The sequence below is a fragment of the Mchenga conophoros genome, linkage group LG10, assembly GCF_057382185.1.
Source record: "Mchenga conophoros isolate Kocher_MC1m ecotype Shallow Benthic linkage group LG10, M_conophoros_male_GT1.1, whole genome shotgun sequence".
Taxonomy (NCBI): Eukaryota; Metazoa; Chordata; class Actinopteri; order Cichliformes; family Cichlidae; genus Mchenga; species Mchenga conophoros.
Window position 1 is genome coordinate 22,881,014 of NC_140535.1, and position 18,304 is coordinate 22,899,317.

At 40.9% G+C, this 18,304-nt stretch overlaps 2 protein-coding genes across 2 annotated transcripts; one reads left to right on the forward strand and one right to left on the reverse strand.

Moving 5' to 3' along the window:
• Positions 1-2,042: 2,042 nt before the first annotated feature.
• rab38c (RAB38c, member of RAS oncogene family) lies at positions 2,043-8,665 on the reverse strand. The gene is made up of 4 exons (XM_085289457.1): positions 8,269-8,665; positions 7,471-7,601; positions 5,789-5,926; positions 2,043-4,094 (listed from the first exon to the last, which is right to left on the reverse strand). The coding sequence occupies exons 1-4, from the start codon at positions 8,459-8,461 to the stop codon at positions 3,933-3,935; spliced, it is 624 nt and encodes a 207-aa protein (XP_085145583.1). The 5' UTR covers positions 8,462-8,665; the 3' UTR covers positions 2,043-3,932.
• On the forward strand, positions 8,342-14,902 carry LOC146565972 (ras-related protein Rab-39B-like). The gene is made up of 5 exons (XM_085289456.1): positions 8,342-8,711; positions 9,828-10,238; positions 11,035-11,267; positions 13,138-13,408; positions 13,817-14,902. The coding sequence occupies exons 3-5, from the start codon at positions 11,053-11,055 to the stop codon at positions 13,970-13,972; spliced, it is 642 nt and encodes a 213-aa protein (XP_085145582.1). The 5' UTR covers positions 8,342-8,711; positions 9,828-10,238; positions 11,035-11,052; the 3' UTR covers positions 13,973-14,902.
• The last annotated feature ends 3,402 nt before the right edge of the window (positions 14,903-18,304 follow it).

An 18,304-nucleotide genomic window follows, 5' to 3' on the forward strand; every position in this document is an offset into this window, starting at 1 on the left:
TTCTCGAGTCCGGGGAGGGCATCTTAAAGCAGAAGGCTTTTCAAGGAGAGAAAAGCATCAGCTGGTTTATCACCTTAGTGCATACGGACAGCACAAGAGTGTGATGTGCAAACTCGCGCTGATTATCTGCTGTCCAATGAAATGTAGACACATAGTGAGGAAAAACCACTAATAATAACAACACACAAAAAGATGTTTTATTCCTGTAACACCTCCTATGAAAAGGTGCCTCTGACCCCGTGTGTTTTAGTTTGTGCTTTTAAATCCCAGGAAAACCAGATGGTGACGTTTATTGTAAATAATTCCCCACCAATATTCCACCTCCAGTTTTTAACTTAATACTATGAGGGGGCTTTAAGTAATCGTTTTTGCTTTAATATCTTTTCACCGTTACAGTGAAATGTAGTTCCTGGAATGAAACAGTGTTCTCATAATGGTAAAATAACTCACAGGAGGGTATTACTTAAATAGCTTAAAACATATTTCCTTGTGTTATCCAGAAAGCTTTAGAAGATATTCTCTAGACCACAAAATATTCACACTGCTAAAATTTAAACCCTGCAGGAACCTCTGTCCCTGTTTTGTCAATTTATTTTAATTTCTGTGGATTCAAAAATCATTGGTTCAAACTACTGTACATAAGTAAAAGTTGTTTTTATGTGTCACCATCTCCACTTTGCCAGGATCTGGAAGAAGACACAAACTGTCACCCTCAACCAGGAACTAGCAAGCTTACTGTGAGCTGGAAACTTGTGGAACAGCAGTGCCGCAGTCCACAGTGAAGTGTGTTTTACATCACTGGACTGAGAAGGCACCAAGCAAGGCAAGTGCCTGCTCCAAAATTACACCTTCAAGCTCTATTTGAATTTTCAGCTGCTCACATGGACAAATCAAACGTCCTCTGGAAAAAAGTTTGATGGTCAGAGGAGACCAAGGTTGAGCTATTTGGTCACAATGACAAAGAGGTATGTTTGGAGGAGTAAAGGAGGTGAGGATTTCAAACCTAAGAACAATGCACCAGCTGTCAAGCTGGTGGTGGTAGCATAATTCTCTGGGGCTGCTTAGCTGCCAGTGGTACAGGTACACTGCGCAAAGTGGATGGTTTAATGGAGAAGGGGAGCTACCTCCGAATTTTCCAACATGATCACAATGATCAGCTTCAAATTGAGGACAATGATCCCTTCTTGAATGACTTTCCCAAAGCCCCGACCTCACACCAATAGAAAATCTATGGACCAGTCCTGTGCCAGGAAAACAAGCAATTTAAACGAGGTCTGCAAATTCTGTCAAGAAGAGTGGTCAAATATCTCGCCCGAGTTATGCCAGAAGCTCGTTGACGGCTACCAAAAGTGTCTGGTAGAGGATGCTTGCATAATCATTGTACCATGGACAGAACAGGTCAAAGAAATCATTAAAAGTCCCAAATTACCATGACATTCATGCCCATGATTGCTGAATGTAAACGTTTGACTACAGCCGTACAACAAATACACAATCTTAAAGTTAATCTGCTGCTCAGTTATTTACCTTGGTATAAAAAATGCCTAAAATACTGAAACATATTGATCAACATTTCCTTAAAATGCAAAGTAACAACCTCAAATTTTCCCTGCCAACAAACTAGAACCTAAAGATTATTCATTTCAGAATGACATCAAGAGAACAACTGTAAATCCTCAGAAGCATGCAGCTGTAGGAAGAGAAACGTTGCTTTAAAGTAAAGCTAAATGCATTGTATGAATAGCTACAGAATAATTGGATAATTCTTTCAGTATTATTGTTCATTTGAAGGAGTGTTGATTTAAGTGACATGTAGTTGAGGCAAAAATCCTGAATGATCATCATTTAAAACATATGCAGAAGTACATGTCTATATACACATAGTCTGGTCCACAGAGGGTGCAGACAAATGCCTCTATTCTTAAGGGCTTAAGTGCTATTGCACATCAAAGGCAGTGAAGAAAAATATAAAACAGATGCCTAATTTGTAAACATGGACCTTCAAATAACACACAAGACAAGCTCAACAAAAGCGTCTGTGCAGATGTGGAGGAGCACATACCACATTTTTTTATTGGACTGACAAGAAGTTGATTTTAAAGCTGAAGAAAATGTCCCATTTGAACAACAGAGCCAAGAGTTTATGGTGAAAGTTAAGAGTGAAATACTTCAAAAATGAGATTCTTCACTGAAACCACATTTAAAATACAGACAACACATGTAAATTAGCAGCTGACTGAATATCCGTCAGTATATCAGGAAGAGGCAGAGCACTGGAGGACCCGCAGATGTCTTAATTGTTTTATTCTTACAGCTGTTTCTAATTAATGAATTCAGAAACAGTCTTTAGTATCTTATCAGCTAATTGAATGGTCTTTTTAGTGGCCATATCTGCTAAACTGTCTCCCCTCCAGGGTCCCCGATACTTCTCTGTTTGTTCCTGACTGCAAAGGATTCTTGTTTAGTTTCCTCAGCACTGTGCCAGAACAGATTTTCCACTTCATCCGCTCACGATGCAGTGTAGAAGGAAAATATATTCAACGAGATTGGTGCAAAGCAAAAAAAATCCCACTTAGTGTTATTGTTGGCTAAATTCTTTGTTATGATTGTTATTATTATTATTATTCCTCTAGGCCACCAGTGGGCAATTAATTTTCCCACAGGGGCCACATGATAAACTGCACCCACACCAATAAGATGAGCTGAATTCTGCTCAGTATTAATTTCATATCTCAACAAGCTGATCAGTGTGGCCCTCCATAGCAGTTCCAGCTTCTCATGTGATTCCTGTGGGAAAATTAATTGCCCACCTCTGCTCTGGGCTTATCTCCTCAAATATCTGGGCCTTATCATAGAGGCACTGTTGATGCACCACATCCATTGGCTTGGCAGTGGATATTAGACCAAATGCCCCCATAGGCAATATAAAACATTGAGCTAATTTTGGGGTTGGAAAAATTAAGTCAGTAGGAAAGTATCTTAAACCTGCCTTCTATCTGAAGCCACTAGGTGGCGATAGCTGTTGCAAAGAGATTTCATTCCCATACAGCAGTTATTTCTGAAGCCAAGAGTGTGGCGCTCACATGTGGCCCACCCAATATTAAATGTTCACTCAAATCCATATACAAAAGAGAGTGATGTAGGTTCTTGAAAATCCTATTAAAAAAACATAGCCAACACAGTGTGCTTGCTATAAACTGCTAATGCTACCGAGTCATACGCAAAGAGACTGTATATGACTTCTCGTCCCAGCTGAGTTGAGGTCAGTATTAGTGCTTCAAGCAGCAGAGTTGAACAGTATGAAGCCCCTCCCTGAGTCAGGCTGTTTTCCCAATTCCCAGTCTATATGTTATCCAAAGCTGAGCAGCTGCTTTTATGTATCTCAAGCTCACAATGCAGTATTCATGACGTTGACATTTTTAGTGAGCGGTTAAACACAGATAGAAACGTAGGCCGAGGAAAAGTGCAAATAACGCAAGGAAGATTCATGTTTTCGTGTCTGTGTTCACACTGCAGGCAAAAAAAAAATCAAAGTTTGGAATTATTTTTCATGTTACATCAGCGTCAGAACGAAAGTGCCACAGAGAGCCGTCAGTTCAAATATCAGTGTCACACTGTCGATTCAAAGCAAGTTAAAGAAGCGAGAAAGTGCCAATAATAAAAACTGCATGTACCAACTTTTTTTTTCTTTTTTTTAGTGTTTTGATTTCTAAGATTGTTAAAGTTTGTGTGGAGGGACAAAAAAAATGGATAAAGAAATAAAGTAATAAAAATCACATTTTGATACCCACAGAACTTCAAAGACTTTAAACACTTTTAAGATGTTTTTAAAATCAAATCTATCACTCTGAGACAGAATTTTTCTTAAAGCGGTCCCTGAGTCAAACATTTCTCGTGGCCTTCCCGTCTTGGTCGCCTGTTGATGTCAGACGTTACCATTTTGAACACGAGGAGCAGCCAAGATGCTGCTTTGATGTCGTGGCGCATCCGGACAGGATGAGCGAACCAGGTTCTCGCTCTGTCACTAGACTCTCCTCGTTTCTCAGAATGTGCTCTACCAAGCAGCGGGCTGCCTCCTCAATGTTTGTGTTTTCCTGAGTGAGAAAAAAAATAGAAAAAGTAAGACAGCTGTGATGAAATCTTTACAGCCACACCGGTGCAGCGGACACACACAGATTTTAATATCTCAAGAGAAGCTGAATTGATTGCCATGGACGCACATTCATATTAAACTCAGAATGAGTCCTATAGAAGCTGTAATTTTCCTTACTTTTCATATAGTGACAACACATTCAATTCAGTTTTATTTATATAGCACTAAATCACAACAACAGTTGCTTGCAGTTGTTTTGTATTGTAAGGTCAAGACCCTACAATAATTCAGCACTGCCTCCTCCAATCAGAGACATTATCAGAGGAACAGGTGATCTCTAAAAATTATAGAGAATATAGCAATAAAATGCAACATTGCTGCAAATAAGGCTATCTTTATGTTGTGAATTTACCAGCATCAAAAGCGCACAAAGGGGTAAAATATCTCACTCTATTATATTTATATTACCGCTCTGTGCTGCCGTTCACTTCTAATGTGACGGCAGCACCTTAAAGCTCTGAAACACCAGCGGTTATTCAGAGTGATGCAGTCAATTAATTGCATTGGTTTAACAGGTATTCTCAGAAATAAATAGCCAACAAATATAAATGTTTACTATTTTGGGTTCTAGTAGCTGCCATCGCAGCAGTTTAAATCAGACATAGCGGCACATCTACGCCCGAGCGTAAACATTCATTTTCTGCATCACCGACTGAATGCCAGCAAAATCCTGTGAGAATGCGACTCGACTTTACAGCTGGGCCTCATTTAGTGGTGTAAGGTACAACTTATAAACCTTTTTCCTTCAGCCCAGAATCTGTACAACGCCTAAAGCGCACTGGAATCAGTGAAAATGTGACGCTTTCAGCTGATTTTAAACTGAAACGCTGCACATAAATTGCTCCTGGCCAGGTTAAGCATTCTCCATAGGTTACTATAGTGATTTAGCCAAGAAAAAAAATTACTATTACCGCATTAATTTAGAGCAGAGCTAGACTCTTTGGGACTAGGAATGCATGCTTGGCAGGGGACTGATGTCATATTATTTGATTTCTAAGTGTGAGCAGCATGTTTCATTGTAGGATGAAGGCAATCAGGACAGCGTTGTGTTGATTTGTGGACCCAAACGCCCCCCACAGCATAACTTTGTATCAGAGCCCCTCACTGAGGGCTTTAACGGTCCAGGCTTTTCCTTTCATTTGTCACACATCTACAGCTCTCTTTCAAACTGCCCACATGTCAGTCACCCTTTATGTACATGAACCTTTGTGTACAGTAACTACATCGCAGCCTTTACCTCACACTCTTGTGTGTAACTCATTGGAAAGGCATTAAATGAGAAGAAAAAGAAGAGTCTAGTTCACACCAGAGTGCTGGAATTCCTCTGTTTGCCTCCCAAGAGGACGGCAAATAAACTTGTCTGACTTTGAATGAAACATTTTTTGAATCGTTTGTTTTTACAGGAAGCTTCTGTTGAAATAACACTGCTCCAGTTTCCCCCCAAATATGCAAATATAACCCGATTTTGGGCCTTGCTTGTATGGCACAGAGTTATCATTTGGGTAGTCAAAGAAAGACCTCTAAGCTTTAACAATTTGCACAGAAATCTTTGGTGTACTCAACGATCTGTCTAAGAAAATCTACAGCTTGTTGCAGAGATTGCATCAAAAGCCACGTGGGTCTCCTCTCTCACACCTTTGCAGAAGTCTCAAACCATCCGACGAAGCCGTTCTCCCTACAAAAGACGTCGAGTTTGGGCTGCTGGGAAACCAGCTGGTCTGACTTGTTGGCCAAGAGTACAGCTGGAACTGGCCTCCCATGGTTCAGTGTCACCTTTGGACAGAAGAAAGTTGAGCTGGATCACATTATTTTTTAAATAAATTGTTAAATGGCCCTGTCTTACCTTAAAGCACACAAACAGAAAAATATCAGTGTGCCCTGTAGTCTCTCTGTAAAGACATTTTATCACAAAAGCAAACCAATAACAAAGTATTACTGACAACTATACGAGCTGAAGAGACTAGAGTGCTAATTTTCGCTTGTTCTCATCATGGAGTGGTTTTTGTCTGCTTTAAAGTGTCAGGAAGCTTTTTCAGAGGTGCATGTTCACCCTCTGAAATCCTCTCACATCTTTTATGATGTCTCTGTCCAAAAATGCTCCCCTTTACGCGCTTTTCATGCAACAGTCTGCAAAAAATAAGTTGTACATTTTATTTCCCTTTCAAGTTCTGCTTCTTCATTTTCTGCCATTTCATGCACATCAAAGTGCAAGGTTTTTCAAAAGCCCGTGGCATTAATCTACATTTGAACAATGACTGATAATTTTCCACATATACAAAAGGAGATCATAAATGTGCATGACTACTCCCATAAAAAAAAGCAAAAACCTGATTTAAATTTGCCCAAAATCGTCTTTCAGATCATCTGCTGAGTCGCCTCTGCTCTGCTTTGTTCGCTCCTCTGTTGTATAAAAATGAGGACCCTTCAACCTGAATATCAACCAAGAGCACGATTGTGATCTGTTGGGCTTTTTTTTTCCAACTTTCACTGCACTAATGCAACTATAGCTCCCAATGCAAGATCCCAAAAACAACACTAGAAGTGATGCAGGGGTAAAAAGGAGAAAACATGTGGGTAAATGTAGCAACCTGAGGTTTTTGCCTTTTATGGGAAATGCTGCTGGATCCCTGTGAGAAGGAGAAAAAACACTGAAATACTGCAAAGAAAATAACAGAGGTTTTGAGTCAGTGGGGTGCTGTGATAGACTGGCAAGCTGTGCAGGGTGCACTCTGCCCTTCATCCAGTGACAGCTGGGATAGGCTCCAGCCCCTCCGTGACCCCGAACTGCATAAACATTTAAGAAAACAGATGAATGGAGGGGCCAAAAACTCTTTCTCTCTCTTTAGTTGCGATCAGTCACCAACCATCCATCCATCCATTTGCTTCCGCTTATCCTTTTCAGGGTCATGGGGGTGCTAGAGCCTATCCCAGCTGTCATAGGGCGAGAGGCGAGGTACACCCTGGACAGGTCGCCAGTCTGTCGCAGGGCTAACACACAGAGACAAACAACCATTCGCATTCACTCGCACATTCACACCTATGGGCAATTTAGATTTTTCAATTAACCTAACCACACAAAGTGCATGTCTTTGGACTGTGGGCAGAAGCCGGAGTACCCAGAGAGAACCCACGCAAATACAGGGAGAACATGCAAACTCCACACAAAAAGACCCCGACCCGATGGTGGAATTGAACTCAGGCAACAGCACTAACCACCATGCGATCAGTCACGTGTGGGTAAAAAAAAAAAGACAGAGAGAATGACGGTGAAGCCAGAAAAGCCCAGCTTTATGCTTCTGCAGGTTCAGCCATCTGACCTTGGAGTCTAGGTCATCCTTCCACTTCAGCACGGCGTCGAACGTGGAGGCCCTCGTCACGTCAAACACCACCAGTGCTCCCACCGCCTCCCGGTAATAGACACGAGTCATGTTCCCATACCGCTCCTGTCCTGGGATGAGACACCATCAATCAGACACACGCACATACAAAGACTGCTTTCAAATCCATCAAATTAAATCAAGTCACGTCATGGTTTATGAGTGCCAGGTATGGAGCTCTGTGTGTGTGTTTAGTCTCCAGCAACTGCCATCATGTGCCTGATATTATGAGCATGGGATCTACATTCCTCAACCAGGCACCAAACGGCAGGGAGTGACCCAGGCATGCAACACACACACACACACACACACACACACACACACACACACACACACACACACACACACACACTTACTGGGTGGAAAATCTGCTTTTCTTTTCTTTGTTTTTCTTCTGCCTTTCACTTCTTAAATAAAAAAAAGTGCTATCCTCTTATTTATGACACTACAAAAAGACTTGAGTTAGATTGAGATGAAGATATTTATGTTCTAACTCTCCTCTAAATATCCTCTCAAGTGAATTTGCAAAGCGCCTTTCCTTCCAGAAGCAGCTTTCACGGCTGCTGATGGTGAAACAAATGGTTCTTGTTCCCAAAAACCCCAACACACACACACACACACACACACACACACACACACACACACACACACACACACACACACACACACACACACACACCGTTGTATCACCTGATATATATAAGCCTTAAACCAGTGGGTCGTTAAAGTTTGACAGACCTGCAATATCCCACAGCTGTAGCCGGATCACAGTGTTACTGTCCCACTGCAACACCTTCAGGGCGAAGTCCACCCCAATGGTGGCTCGGTAGTGCTGGGAGAAGATCTGATGCACATACCGCTTGATTATGGACGTCTTCCCTACTCCTAAGTCTCCGATGACCAGGACTTTGAAAAGAAGCTCCTGCTGCATGGCTGCAGGCTCGGTGATATTATGAAAACTTTCCGAAGGATGCTGAGACACATCAAAACCACAGAGCAGCTACAGTAAAGGCATTTTCTTCCGTCCTGCTGCGAACCGAAATATTATCACGTGATCTTCTATCGTCGAGAAGCGGTCGCACTCGTCTGCAATCACCGGAGTCCAACAGTCTAAATAAAATAAGGACAGCGTGAGTTCGCTTACTTCAGAGCAAACTGCAAACTTCAGCAGAAAACTCATGGTGCGTTCACACACTCCTCGTAAACATAAGCTTCATTTTAAATTCCATCTGATGTCTTTAAAATATTCGAATAAAGCGACTCTGCAAATAACAAATTAATATCTGTCATTTAAATGTCAGAAAGTTGTGTAAAATGGATCGATGACGTCTTTGGATGTTTTCAATTAGAAAAAAATGATCGATTTAAGCTGAAGTTCGCAAATATTAGATTGTTTTACTATTTAAAAAGCAGCAATAAATGTTTTCATGACTAAATCATTTCTGTAGCCCTACATCGTGATTGCACGGAGTGTCCATCATGGCTAAAGTCAGACAGCACCGTTATTGTAATGGACCCGAAAACCAAATGCAAATCAAAGAATCCAAACTTGATTTCAGGCTAATGTGTTGGACTTTACTTCTGAACTGAATGGAGTTTTCAATATCAATGAATAAGATCAAATAAAACGTGCAAATGCGCTTTAGTCTTTACCTAAGAACGATCAGTGCTCCATGCTGAGAAAGAGCACTGCAGGTGCCATTTTTGTTTTGTGAGTGTTGATATGAGAAGTACAGAAGGAGTTGGAATGTGGTACTTCATGATGAAGTCAGGGATAACAGAGGTATGTGAGGGTGGTGCAGGTCATGTATGAGGAGAGTGGTGGTGGACTGGTGGGAAAGTCAGATGGGTTCAGGGTGGGGGTGGACTATGATGTTTTGCAGACAACATTGTAATCTGTAGTGAGAGTAGGAAGAGGGTGGAAGCGAGGCTGGAGAGGTGGAGGTGTGCTCTGGAGAGAAGAGAAGGCAAAGTTAAAGAGGCAATTTTTGGATAGTGGTTATACTGCATATACTTATTTTTAGTGTACTGAAATGCAGTTTAACAAAAGAAAATACATTTTCTTTATAGAAGTACATAGTAGGTTAAAATGAAAATACTCCAGCAAATATTGTACTTATAGTACAAGAGCAAATAGAATAAGTTTAGTTGTTTTCCACTGGCTGATCATTCGCTGTCACCCTGGAGGTCTAGGGGGAAAAAATTATAAATATATTTTTGTAAGTAGTAAGTACTGATATGAAACAATCTCATGTGTGTTCGTTTCTTATTTACCGTTTTTTTTTTCTTCCGTTTAGCACGTGAATGCATCGCCCCGGGAATCTGCTGCTGCGCTGCTGTGCGCGCCATTACGGTAATGGTACTGATGAGGGCGAGGAAGAGACGTGAGTGCGATGCTGCTGCTGTGTTCTGCTGCCATTTCATCAGCGGATCATCGCGGAAATATCAACAGCCCCGCTGTAATGAGCCAGCAGATCGGATCACCTGTCGGGCCAAACACCGCTCACCCCGTTTTCACCCTTTAAACCGGCTCACAAAGCGATGCTGCACCGGAGGCCCTGCTAATGCTCTGTATGTTACCGCCTGGGGTTTTCTGTAAGCAACAACAGAACCAGTGCTAGATTAGGGGTCATTTTTTTCTTCTTTTTTGGAAACATAATCATCAATATGGGGTTTCTTTTTTTCAAGTACTGAGCTCTGAAATTGAGGTAGGTCACACTTTATTAGTTGTTTAATTTAATTGTTGTCCAGAAAAATAATTAACTAAGTAGAGAATGCTCATTGAGCTAAGAGGGTTGGGCCTTGTGATCAAAACAAAAAAAATTAAATAAAGAACCATATAGTTTGTTGCATCATTAGTAGCACAGGACGCCTTCTTCCTATCTATGGTGATTTTTAAGCAACTATATTAAACCTGAATTCTGGCTTTATTCAAGGCCTCATTGTGTGTTATTGCTCTATAACAACCACTCTGCTATCCACATGGGGGCTGACTACGCCACTGTTTATTGAGTTGGAGAGGAGTGGCCTCCCCCTCCCTCTTTCAAATTAGATCACCCATCTGTAAATCACATGGCCACTGCTGAGACGCTATGAGCCTATTATTCCCATGTTTAGAGGAAAGCCATAATCCCAAAAAATATCCTTCTAGTCAGCACAATCTCTGGATTAAATGTAATGTTTGATCTGTTTAAACTCATTTAAGCAGATCTTCTTTTTCTGAAAAAGACGGAGGGGCTTGTGGAAGCTTTAAAGTCTGATGTTTAATCTACAGCTGTTTCCATCCCCTTTGAAGGATCCAAATTTGAAGACATGAACAGCAGGATTTTAATTGATGTTTTAGATTTTATATTTACAAAAATCCTTCCATTAGATGATGTAAAATATTTGGTTTTGTGAGGAGAGGATTCTCATTTCATCTTTTTAAGAGTCTCGTTTTAGTCTCAGTATTGGGCTTACTGTGGGTGACCCTGACTAAGTGAGTGGGGTTTTTTTGTCTTGCAGAACTTATTTCAATGAGAAATGGAGACTATATGGCTTTACCAGTTTCGTCTGATAGTCATCGGAGACTCCACAGTCGGCAAGTCATGCCTGATCCGGAGGTTCACTGAGGGCCGCTTCGCACAGGTGTCAGACCCGACCGTCGGGGTGGACTTCTTCTCCCGTCTTGTGGAGATCGAGCCGGGGAAAAGAATCAAACTTCAGATCTGGGACACGGCAGGACAGGAGAGGTTCAGGTAAAGACAGACTCCTGATTTCTTTCTCATGTGTCCACAAAAACTAGATTTTGGACTATAAACAAGACTCTCCTCATACTTCAAAAGCACACACTACACATGCTTCCGTCAGATGGGCATTAAAGCTCAGTTAGGCCACGTTAAGATGACATGTTTTGACATTTTCCTTCATTAACATTACTGCATGAGTTCTCTGTCCATCTGCTGTTAACACTAAACTAAAAGTTTGTTAGGTGAAAACTATCTCAACCAGATGGGTAATTAAGCTGTTTAACCTCATTTGAAAATTAAAGTTTATATTTGTGATCATTTTAATATCTTAATAAGAGTCAGAGAGAGGATAGGGAAGCCACAAACTTTGCTCTTTTGGTTGGATTGGATCACAGTGGAGGGGGGGGGGGAGACTTTCAGCTGCTCCTTTATTTCCCAAAGGGGTCGCCGCAGCAGATGGATCCGCATGTTTTATTTGGCACAAATCTTATGCCGGTTGCCCCTCCTGATGCAACACTTCCATTAATCCAGCTCAGGACTGGCACAGGCAGTACACCAGCTTGTGTTTCCCTGAGGCTGGTTTGGGTCTTTTGCTGGTCTCGAAATAAAAATAATCTACTTTTGGCAGCTCCCTTATTCAAAAAGTGGTCGCCACAGCGGGTAGCTCTGCATGTTTGGAAAGAAAAATAATAATTAAAAAACAAACAAACAAACAAACAAACAAAAACCAAACAAACCAAAAACCCAGAATATCTCCAGTCTAATCCTTTACTGGGTTCAGAATTCACATTTTTAATGATTTGGCAATCATGGGGAAAAAAACAATTCATGAAGTCATGACTATGTTTTTTTTTAAAGGGGTCACTTTTAAATATGTAAATTAAATGATATAAAATATTAAAACTTGCAGCCAAATGAAAACAGTCCACAAAATACAAATAAAATATTAAAAAGTAGATTTTTTTCAACCTGATGCTAATCACATGTTGAAGAAGCTGGAAAGAGTTGTATATAACAGTATGGCCTACCTTCCCAGCTGCCAGCTTTTTGATTCATGCTGATATTGTGTAAACATGGAAATCAGAGTGTATTTTTAAAAGAAAACATTAAAAAAAAATGGGGGAAATAATTAGTTGATCCCCTGCTGAATTTGTGAGTTTTTTCACTTACAAAGAAATGAACAGTCTCTAATTTTTATTGTAGTTTTTAATGTCGAGACACAGAATATCAATACAAAATCCAGATAAAACACATTCAATGAATGTTATATAATTGGTTTGCATGTCGCTGAACTGTGTCATGATGGACTGACCTTTTGCAGCCTCACAAAAATTTGCTTTAGAAGTCACGTTTACAGGCCCGTGCTAAGTTTGCCGGTGAACAAATGATTGAGAGAAGGCTTAGGAGAAAGTGATGTGATCAGGTGGTCTTTGGCATCAACGTTACCCTTCGTGTTTGGATGAAGAGAGATGTTGAGTATGATTCAAAGAATACCATCCCCACTAGCAAGCACAGAGGTGGAAACATTTTTCTGCTAAGGGTACAGGACAACGTCACTGATTTAAAGACCAGAATCTTGGATGACAACCTCCTTCTCTCAGCCAAAACACCAAAGATGGGTCATGGATGGGTCTTCCGCCATGACAGTGACCAAATGTGTCAGAAATAAGGACGGACAGAGGTTCACCTGTATTCATCTGCAAAAGAAAGAAAAGAACAAAAAATCGGTACAAATTGTATAACGGTAGTTTTTTTTTTAGCAAAAACTACTCAAACAGATGCAACTTGTTCATTTGTAGGGGACCCTTTTTTTCCACTGTGGGTGTGGTCTTCTGCCAGTTATTCACGTCTGCATTCCTGCACACCTCTTTCTGTGCAGGTCAATCACCAGAGCCTACTACCGCAACTCAGTGGGTGGCCTCTTGCTCTTTGACATCACAAACCGCCGCTCCTTTCAAAACGTCCACAACTGGCTGGAGGAGGCGCAGAGCCACGTCCAGCCGCACAGCATCATCTTCCTGCTGGTCGGCCACAAGTGTGACCTGGAAGCCCAGCGTCAGGTGACTCAGCAGGAGGCGGAGAAGCTGGCGGGGGCCTACGGGATGCGCTATGTGGAGACCTCTGCACGGGAGGCCATCAATGTGGAGAAGGTGTAGTTTTTGTTTGTTTTTATTCCATATGTAGTTCATCTTTTTTTTTAATTGAAAAAGTGGGATATTATAAGAAAGGTTCTGCTTTGCAACAATAATATGGGTGGTATAAATAACTACAGGAGCACGAAGAAGACTGTCTCTCTCTGCCGTCTGCATGCAGGGTGTCTAAAACAAAAAGAGGTACTTTTATTAAAAGTAAGCAGTGATGGTGAAATAAGTGACAACAATTTGAAATATTCAATGCAAAACTCCTCATGAAAATGTTGGTTCTCTTAGACTTAAAGATGCATAATCCTAATATGCTATAAGCAGCATATACTGACATTTTTGCAGTTATTTTAAGAATTAATGATCAGAATAAAACATAATCTCTGTTGCTGAGCCTGCTCGTGATTCCTCCTCCAGGCGTTTGTGGATCTGACGAAGGACATCTTTGAGCTGGTGCGCAACGGGGACATCAAGATCCAGGACGGCTGGGAGGGCGTCAAGAGCGGATTTGTTCCCAACACCGTCCACTCCTCTGAGGAGGTCACCAAGAGCAGCCGGCAGTGCTACTGCTGATTCGGCTGCAGCACGTTAGGGTGAGAGGTGGTAATACTTCAGTGGACTCCATATGTACAAGATCTTTTTTGCCATGGCTGCTCTCAGGCCAGTTTTAGGGGACTTTAATGTTTCCCCTGCTCAGTTACATACTTATTCATATAGACGTTATTTTAACATTCAATTGCCTGTTTAAGGCTCAAACTTGGGGCACTTTGTTGATGTTCCCAACAGGTGTAGAAGCACAAGAAGCATCCTGCCACTTCATCTTTCTGTGTGCATGCGTGTAACTCTAGTCATCCTGCTGTCTTTGCAGCTGCTACCGACACTTAAGCTTTACTCCACCTTTGGCCTTTCCTGATGTGTACAGTTATACTCCAGTGGCCAGTTCCGTTTCTCTAGCTGCACATGTATAAAAGACTATCAGTGTAGTGTATTTATACTCTTGTGTGACTTTAATTTGATGAATCAGCGATGCCACGACTGAGCCACGCCTCTTCCTTTTTTCTGGAAATGCCTCTGAATATACCGCAGCCCGTTGTGGACTATATTCGGCTGGAGAGAGGAGGCAGAAAGAGGCAGCAGCCTCGCCGACTGATTGTACGCCTGCACTACAAATCTGAGTGGCTTAACGCATAAAGAAGGTGGAGGTCGGTGAACTCCAAGCGAACCAAAGTTTCAGATGTCTCGTTTGTTCACCTGAACGCGGAGGAACGAGTTTGCACTGTGAAAATGATTAATGGTACATTTGTTCTTTGCTGGAAGAAAAACGTTACTGTAGCTGCTTATTTTAGCCTTGACGACTTGATCGATATGGCAAGTTCTCAGTTCACGTTTACTGCTCCGTGTTGGGTTACTGGTGAGAACAGGTGAGAAACTGTCCAAAAGCCTTTTGTATAGATCCCCATAGTGTTCAATTTGAAATAAATATAAAGTCACAGTAAAAAGAAAGTGAAGCTTCCTTTCATTTCTAAGGTTTTGTGTGTCAGGATGTTACTAAAAAATCAACTGGTCCCTTAAAGCCCCTAAAATGAGGCTAAAACTAACAAAAAAATCAACCTCAGGTAATCCAAAAACATTTATTTATCAGCAAACATTAAACAAAAATGCAGACGCAGTGTGTGGAAAAGCAAAGTACACATTTACTGCTTCCACAGGAATTAACAAGGTAAGTAGCAGCAAGGAGTTCTCATTAAAATGCCCTGATTAATTGGTCATCAGCTGGTATAAGCACCACTATTAAAGCACATGTTTTGATAGTTTGCAGATCTGGAGCATTCAGGTACAAGGTAATACAATGCCAAGGACAAAAAGCATCAGCAATGAACTTATAAAATCACTTGTTGCTGCCCTGGAAAGAGTTATAAGATCACTCCAATTCAATTTCATTGATATAGCACCAAATCACAACAACAGTTGCCTCAAGGTGCTTTATTTTATAAGGTAAGGACAATAATACAGAGAAAACAGAGAAAAGTCCAACAATCAGATGGCCTCCTTGTGAGCATTACAAACAATTTGAAGTCTGTCATCCCACCTGAATGTTTTCACAAGTGCAAAACATTTAGGTGAATGGAGACCACAGCAAATCTACCCCAGGGTCAGACTGTACAATGCTCAGAGAAAAAATCAATGTTAAAATTCATGAAAGTAAGCTTAGAAAAAGACTGAACAAGTATAGTTTGTTTGGAAGGGTTTCCAGCAGAAAGCTTCGTCTCACTATAAACAACATGGCAGCACAGCTTCAGTTTGCAAAGCTGCACCCGAACAAACCAGGCGAGACCAAAGTGGTGATGTTTGGCCATAATACACAGCTCCACATTTTGAGCAAACCAACCACAGCATGTGAGCACAAACAACTCTTAGCAGCTGTGAAGCACGGTGGTGGAGGGGTGATGATCTGTGCTTCTTTCTTTTTTTGAAGCTGCAGGACCAGGCGCCTTGCAGTCTTTGAGACGACTATGCACTCCTCTGTTACCCAAATGTTCAAGAGACAAACGTGAGGCCATCTGTCAGACAGCTAAAGCTTAACAGAAATTGGTTCCTGTGACAGAAAAATGACACCAAACACTTTGAGTGATGGGACCTTAAAATCCAATTTATCTAAGTTTATCCCACATTAGATTTTATTTCACGGCGTCTCTGTAGCTTTCACAGCATCCCTCTTAAACAAACGCCCAGAGGTTTGTGCTGTGAATAAACACAGGAAACAGACTAGCCCACAGCCTGTGCGGCTCACCTCACTGTGTGACTCGCGTGTATTAGAATACAGTGGAAAAAAACAAGCAACCATCTGGATGGAAAAAAACCAGACCATTGAGCCGTGTCTGTTTCATCATGCATGCAGCGTGTACATCCGTGAGTAATGAAAAGGGATATTATTGGGAAAAAATCAGTGTAATGAGATAATGAACATACATTTGAAATGGATAAAGTAACATTTATAGTTATTTTATTTTTAGATTCCTTCAATATTATTGTTTGACATATACATTTAACACTATTTCTTCCTATGAACTGCTTCTTAATTCATTCAGTACTTACTCAGTACGAGTCTTTGGAGTCTGTTTAAAATTCATTTATACACTCAGTCCATTTAATTGAAAATTTCCAAAGACAGAAAGGGCTTTTTCCTTTTAATCTTTGATATATTGTAGGTAACTGTTTCACTGTAGGAGCAGAATGGATGAGAGATGTGAAAAATAAAACAAAACTGCATGTGAAACACAGCACAAAGGAAAAAAACTGACAGATTTAACTTTTTTGGTGGCATTAACCATCGAACAGGCTTTCATATACATTCAGCTGTGTGTTATTCCTTTGAGCTCTGACGTCTGAAGTGTAAGGTGGCGGGAAACACATTTATATCACATTACACTAAACGTGTGAATAATTTATTTGTAACCAAATCCTGACAAGGTTGGTCGTTTGATGTTGTTGTGGCATTATATACACCTCGATCGTCATTGGAAATAAATGCCTGGAAGTGAAAAGGTTTTTCTTTGGAGATTCGCTGTTGTGCAGGTTTTCAAGCTTACACACAGCTTTGCCACAGTGGTTCATAGCTGTACTGTTTCCAGATTGGCACATTGCAGTGTGCGACCACTAGAGCGCAGCCTTAGTGTGTCAGAAGAGAGGAGGGAGCAGCTCTTATGCATTTTTATAGTGTAGAGATTTTAAAAAAGACTCTTCCTTCTCCAAAATGTGTTCCTTTTTCTTTCTTTTTCAGCCTGTTACCAAAGGTGAGACAAACAAAGAAGTTAAAATCCACATTTTTGTTGTGATTTTCAAATTCAGTCGTATGGAAAATGTAAGTGCAACCCTACATCTATCACAACTTCAAAGCAATAAAACGAAACATTCCTCCCGGGGAGTAAAAGATGGAAAATGTCGCATTTAAATCTCTTAAAGTAAGGACGACTCACTGGAAACTTTATTAAGTACACCTGTTCTTGTTGCTTGATAACAATCGCCCAATCATGTGGCAGCAACTTGCACGTAGACATGCTCAAGGCAACCCGCTGAAGTTGAAACTGAACACCAGAATGGGGAAGAAAGACAGGCTGGTGTTTCAGAATCTCCTAGTTTGCTGGGATTTTCCATTTCTAGGGTTTACAGAGAATGATCCAAAGAAAAGGAAATGTCCAGTAAGTGGTAGCTCTCTGGGAGAGCATGCCTTTTTAAGTAGCAAAGGTCAGAGGAGAACGGCCAGAGAGCTATTAAAGTTGGTAGGATGGCAACAGTATCACAAATAACCGCTCATGTCAACCATGGACCCTTTTCTGGAGAAATGTGATCAACAGATCAGAAATGATCGGTGCTGAACAGTTGATTGCTTTTTTAAACAGAAAGGAATCAGAGAGCTGAATGATCTGCTGATTAGTTGTCTTTTAGTGTTATTAGATTTGAGTGCTGCGTTTGACACTGTGGATCGCTGTATTTCTCTGAAGCGTCTCAAATTTCTGGTTCAATATTAAGGTGGATTTATTCTTATTCACAGGAAAGGTCTTTTACTGTAGTCACTTGGACGTGATGTCACCATCAATGGAAGTTAAGTGTGGGGTACCTCAGGGGTCTGTCCTCAGGTATCTTTCTTTGTACATGTTACCCTTGGTTTCAAATTCAAAATTCAAATTCAAATTTTTATTTGTCACGTACACAGTCATACACAGTACGATATGCAGTGAAATGCTTGGACAACTGCTCGTGACCTAAAGAAAACAAAAAAGGAAAAGGCTATGAATAAGATAGGAAATAAATATGAAAAATTAAAAAGGGTAAATTTTACTAGGAAGGAATAAAATATAAATTAAGGTTAAAAATGAAATAACTGTACAACACAAATTAGAATGA

What these genes read in the sequence shown, in the direction of transcription:
- rab38c (XM_085289457.1), bottom strand. Translation starts at nt 8,461, where the DNA reads ATGCAGCAGGAGCTTCTTTTCAAAGTCCTGGTCATCGGAGACTTAGGA. An exon ending in ACAGCTGTGGGATATTGCAG is followed by an intron (nt 7,602 to 8,268) that starts GTCTGTCAAACT and finishes GTCTCATCCCAG; the next exon opens with GACAGGAGCGGTATGGGAAC. An exon ending in GGTTTGAGACTTCTGCAAAG is followed by an intron (nt 4,095 to 5,788) that starts GTGTGAGAGAGG and finishes TTTCTCACTCAG; the next exon opens with GAAAACACAAACATTGAGGA.
- LOC146565972 (XM_085289456.1), top strand. Translation starts at nt 11,053, where the DNA reads ATGGAGACTATATGGCTTTACCAGTTTCGTCTGATAGTCATCGGAGAC. An exon ending in GCAGGACAGGAGAGGTTCAG is followed by an intron (nt 11,268 to 13,137) that starts GTAAAGACAGAC and finishes CTTTCTGTGCAG; the next exon opens with GTCAATCACCAGAGCCTACT. An exon ending in AGGCCATCAATGTGGAGAAG is followed by an intron (nt 13,409 to 13,816) that starts GTGTAGTTTTTG and finishes TTCCTCCTCCAG; the next exon opens with GCGTTTGTGGATCTGACGAA.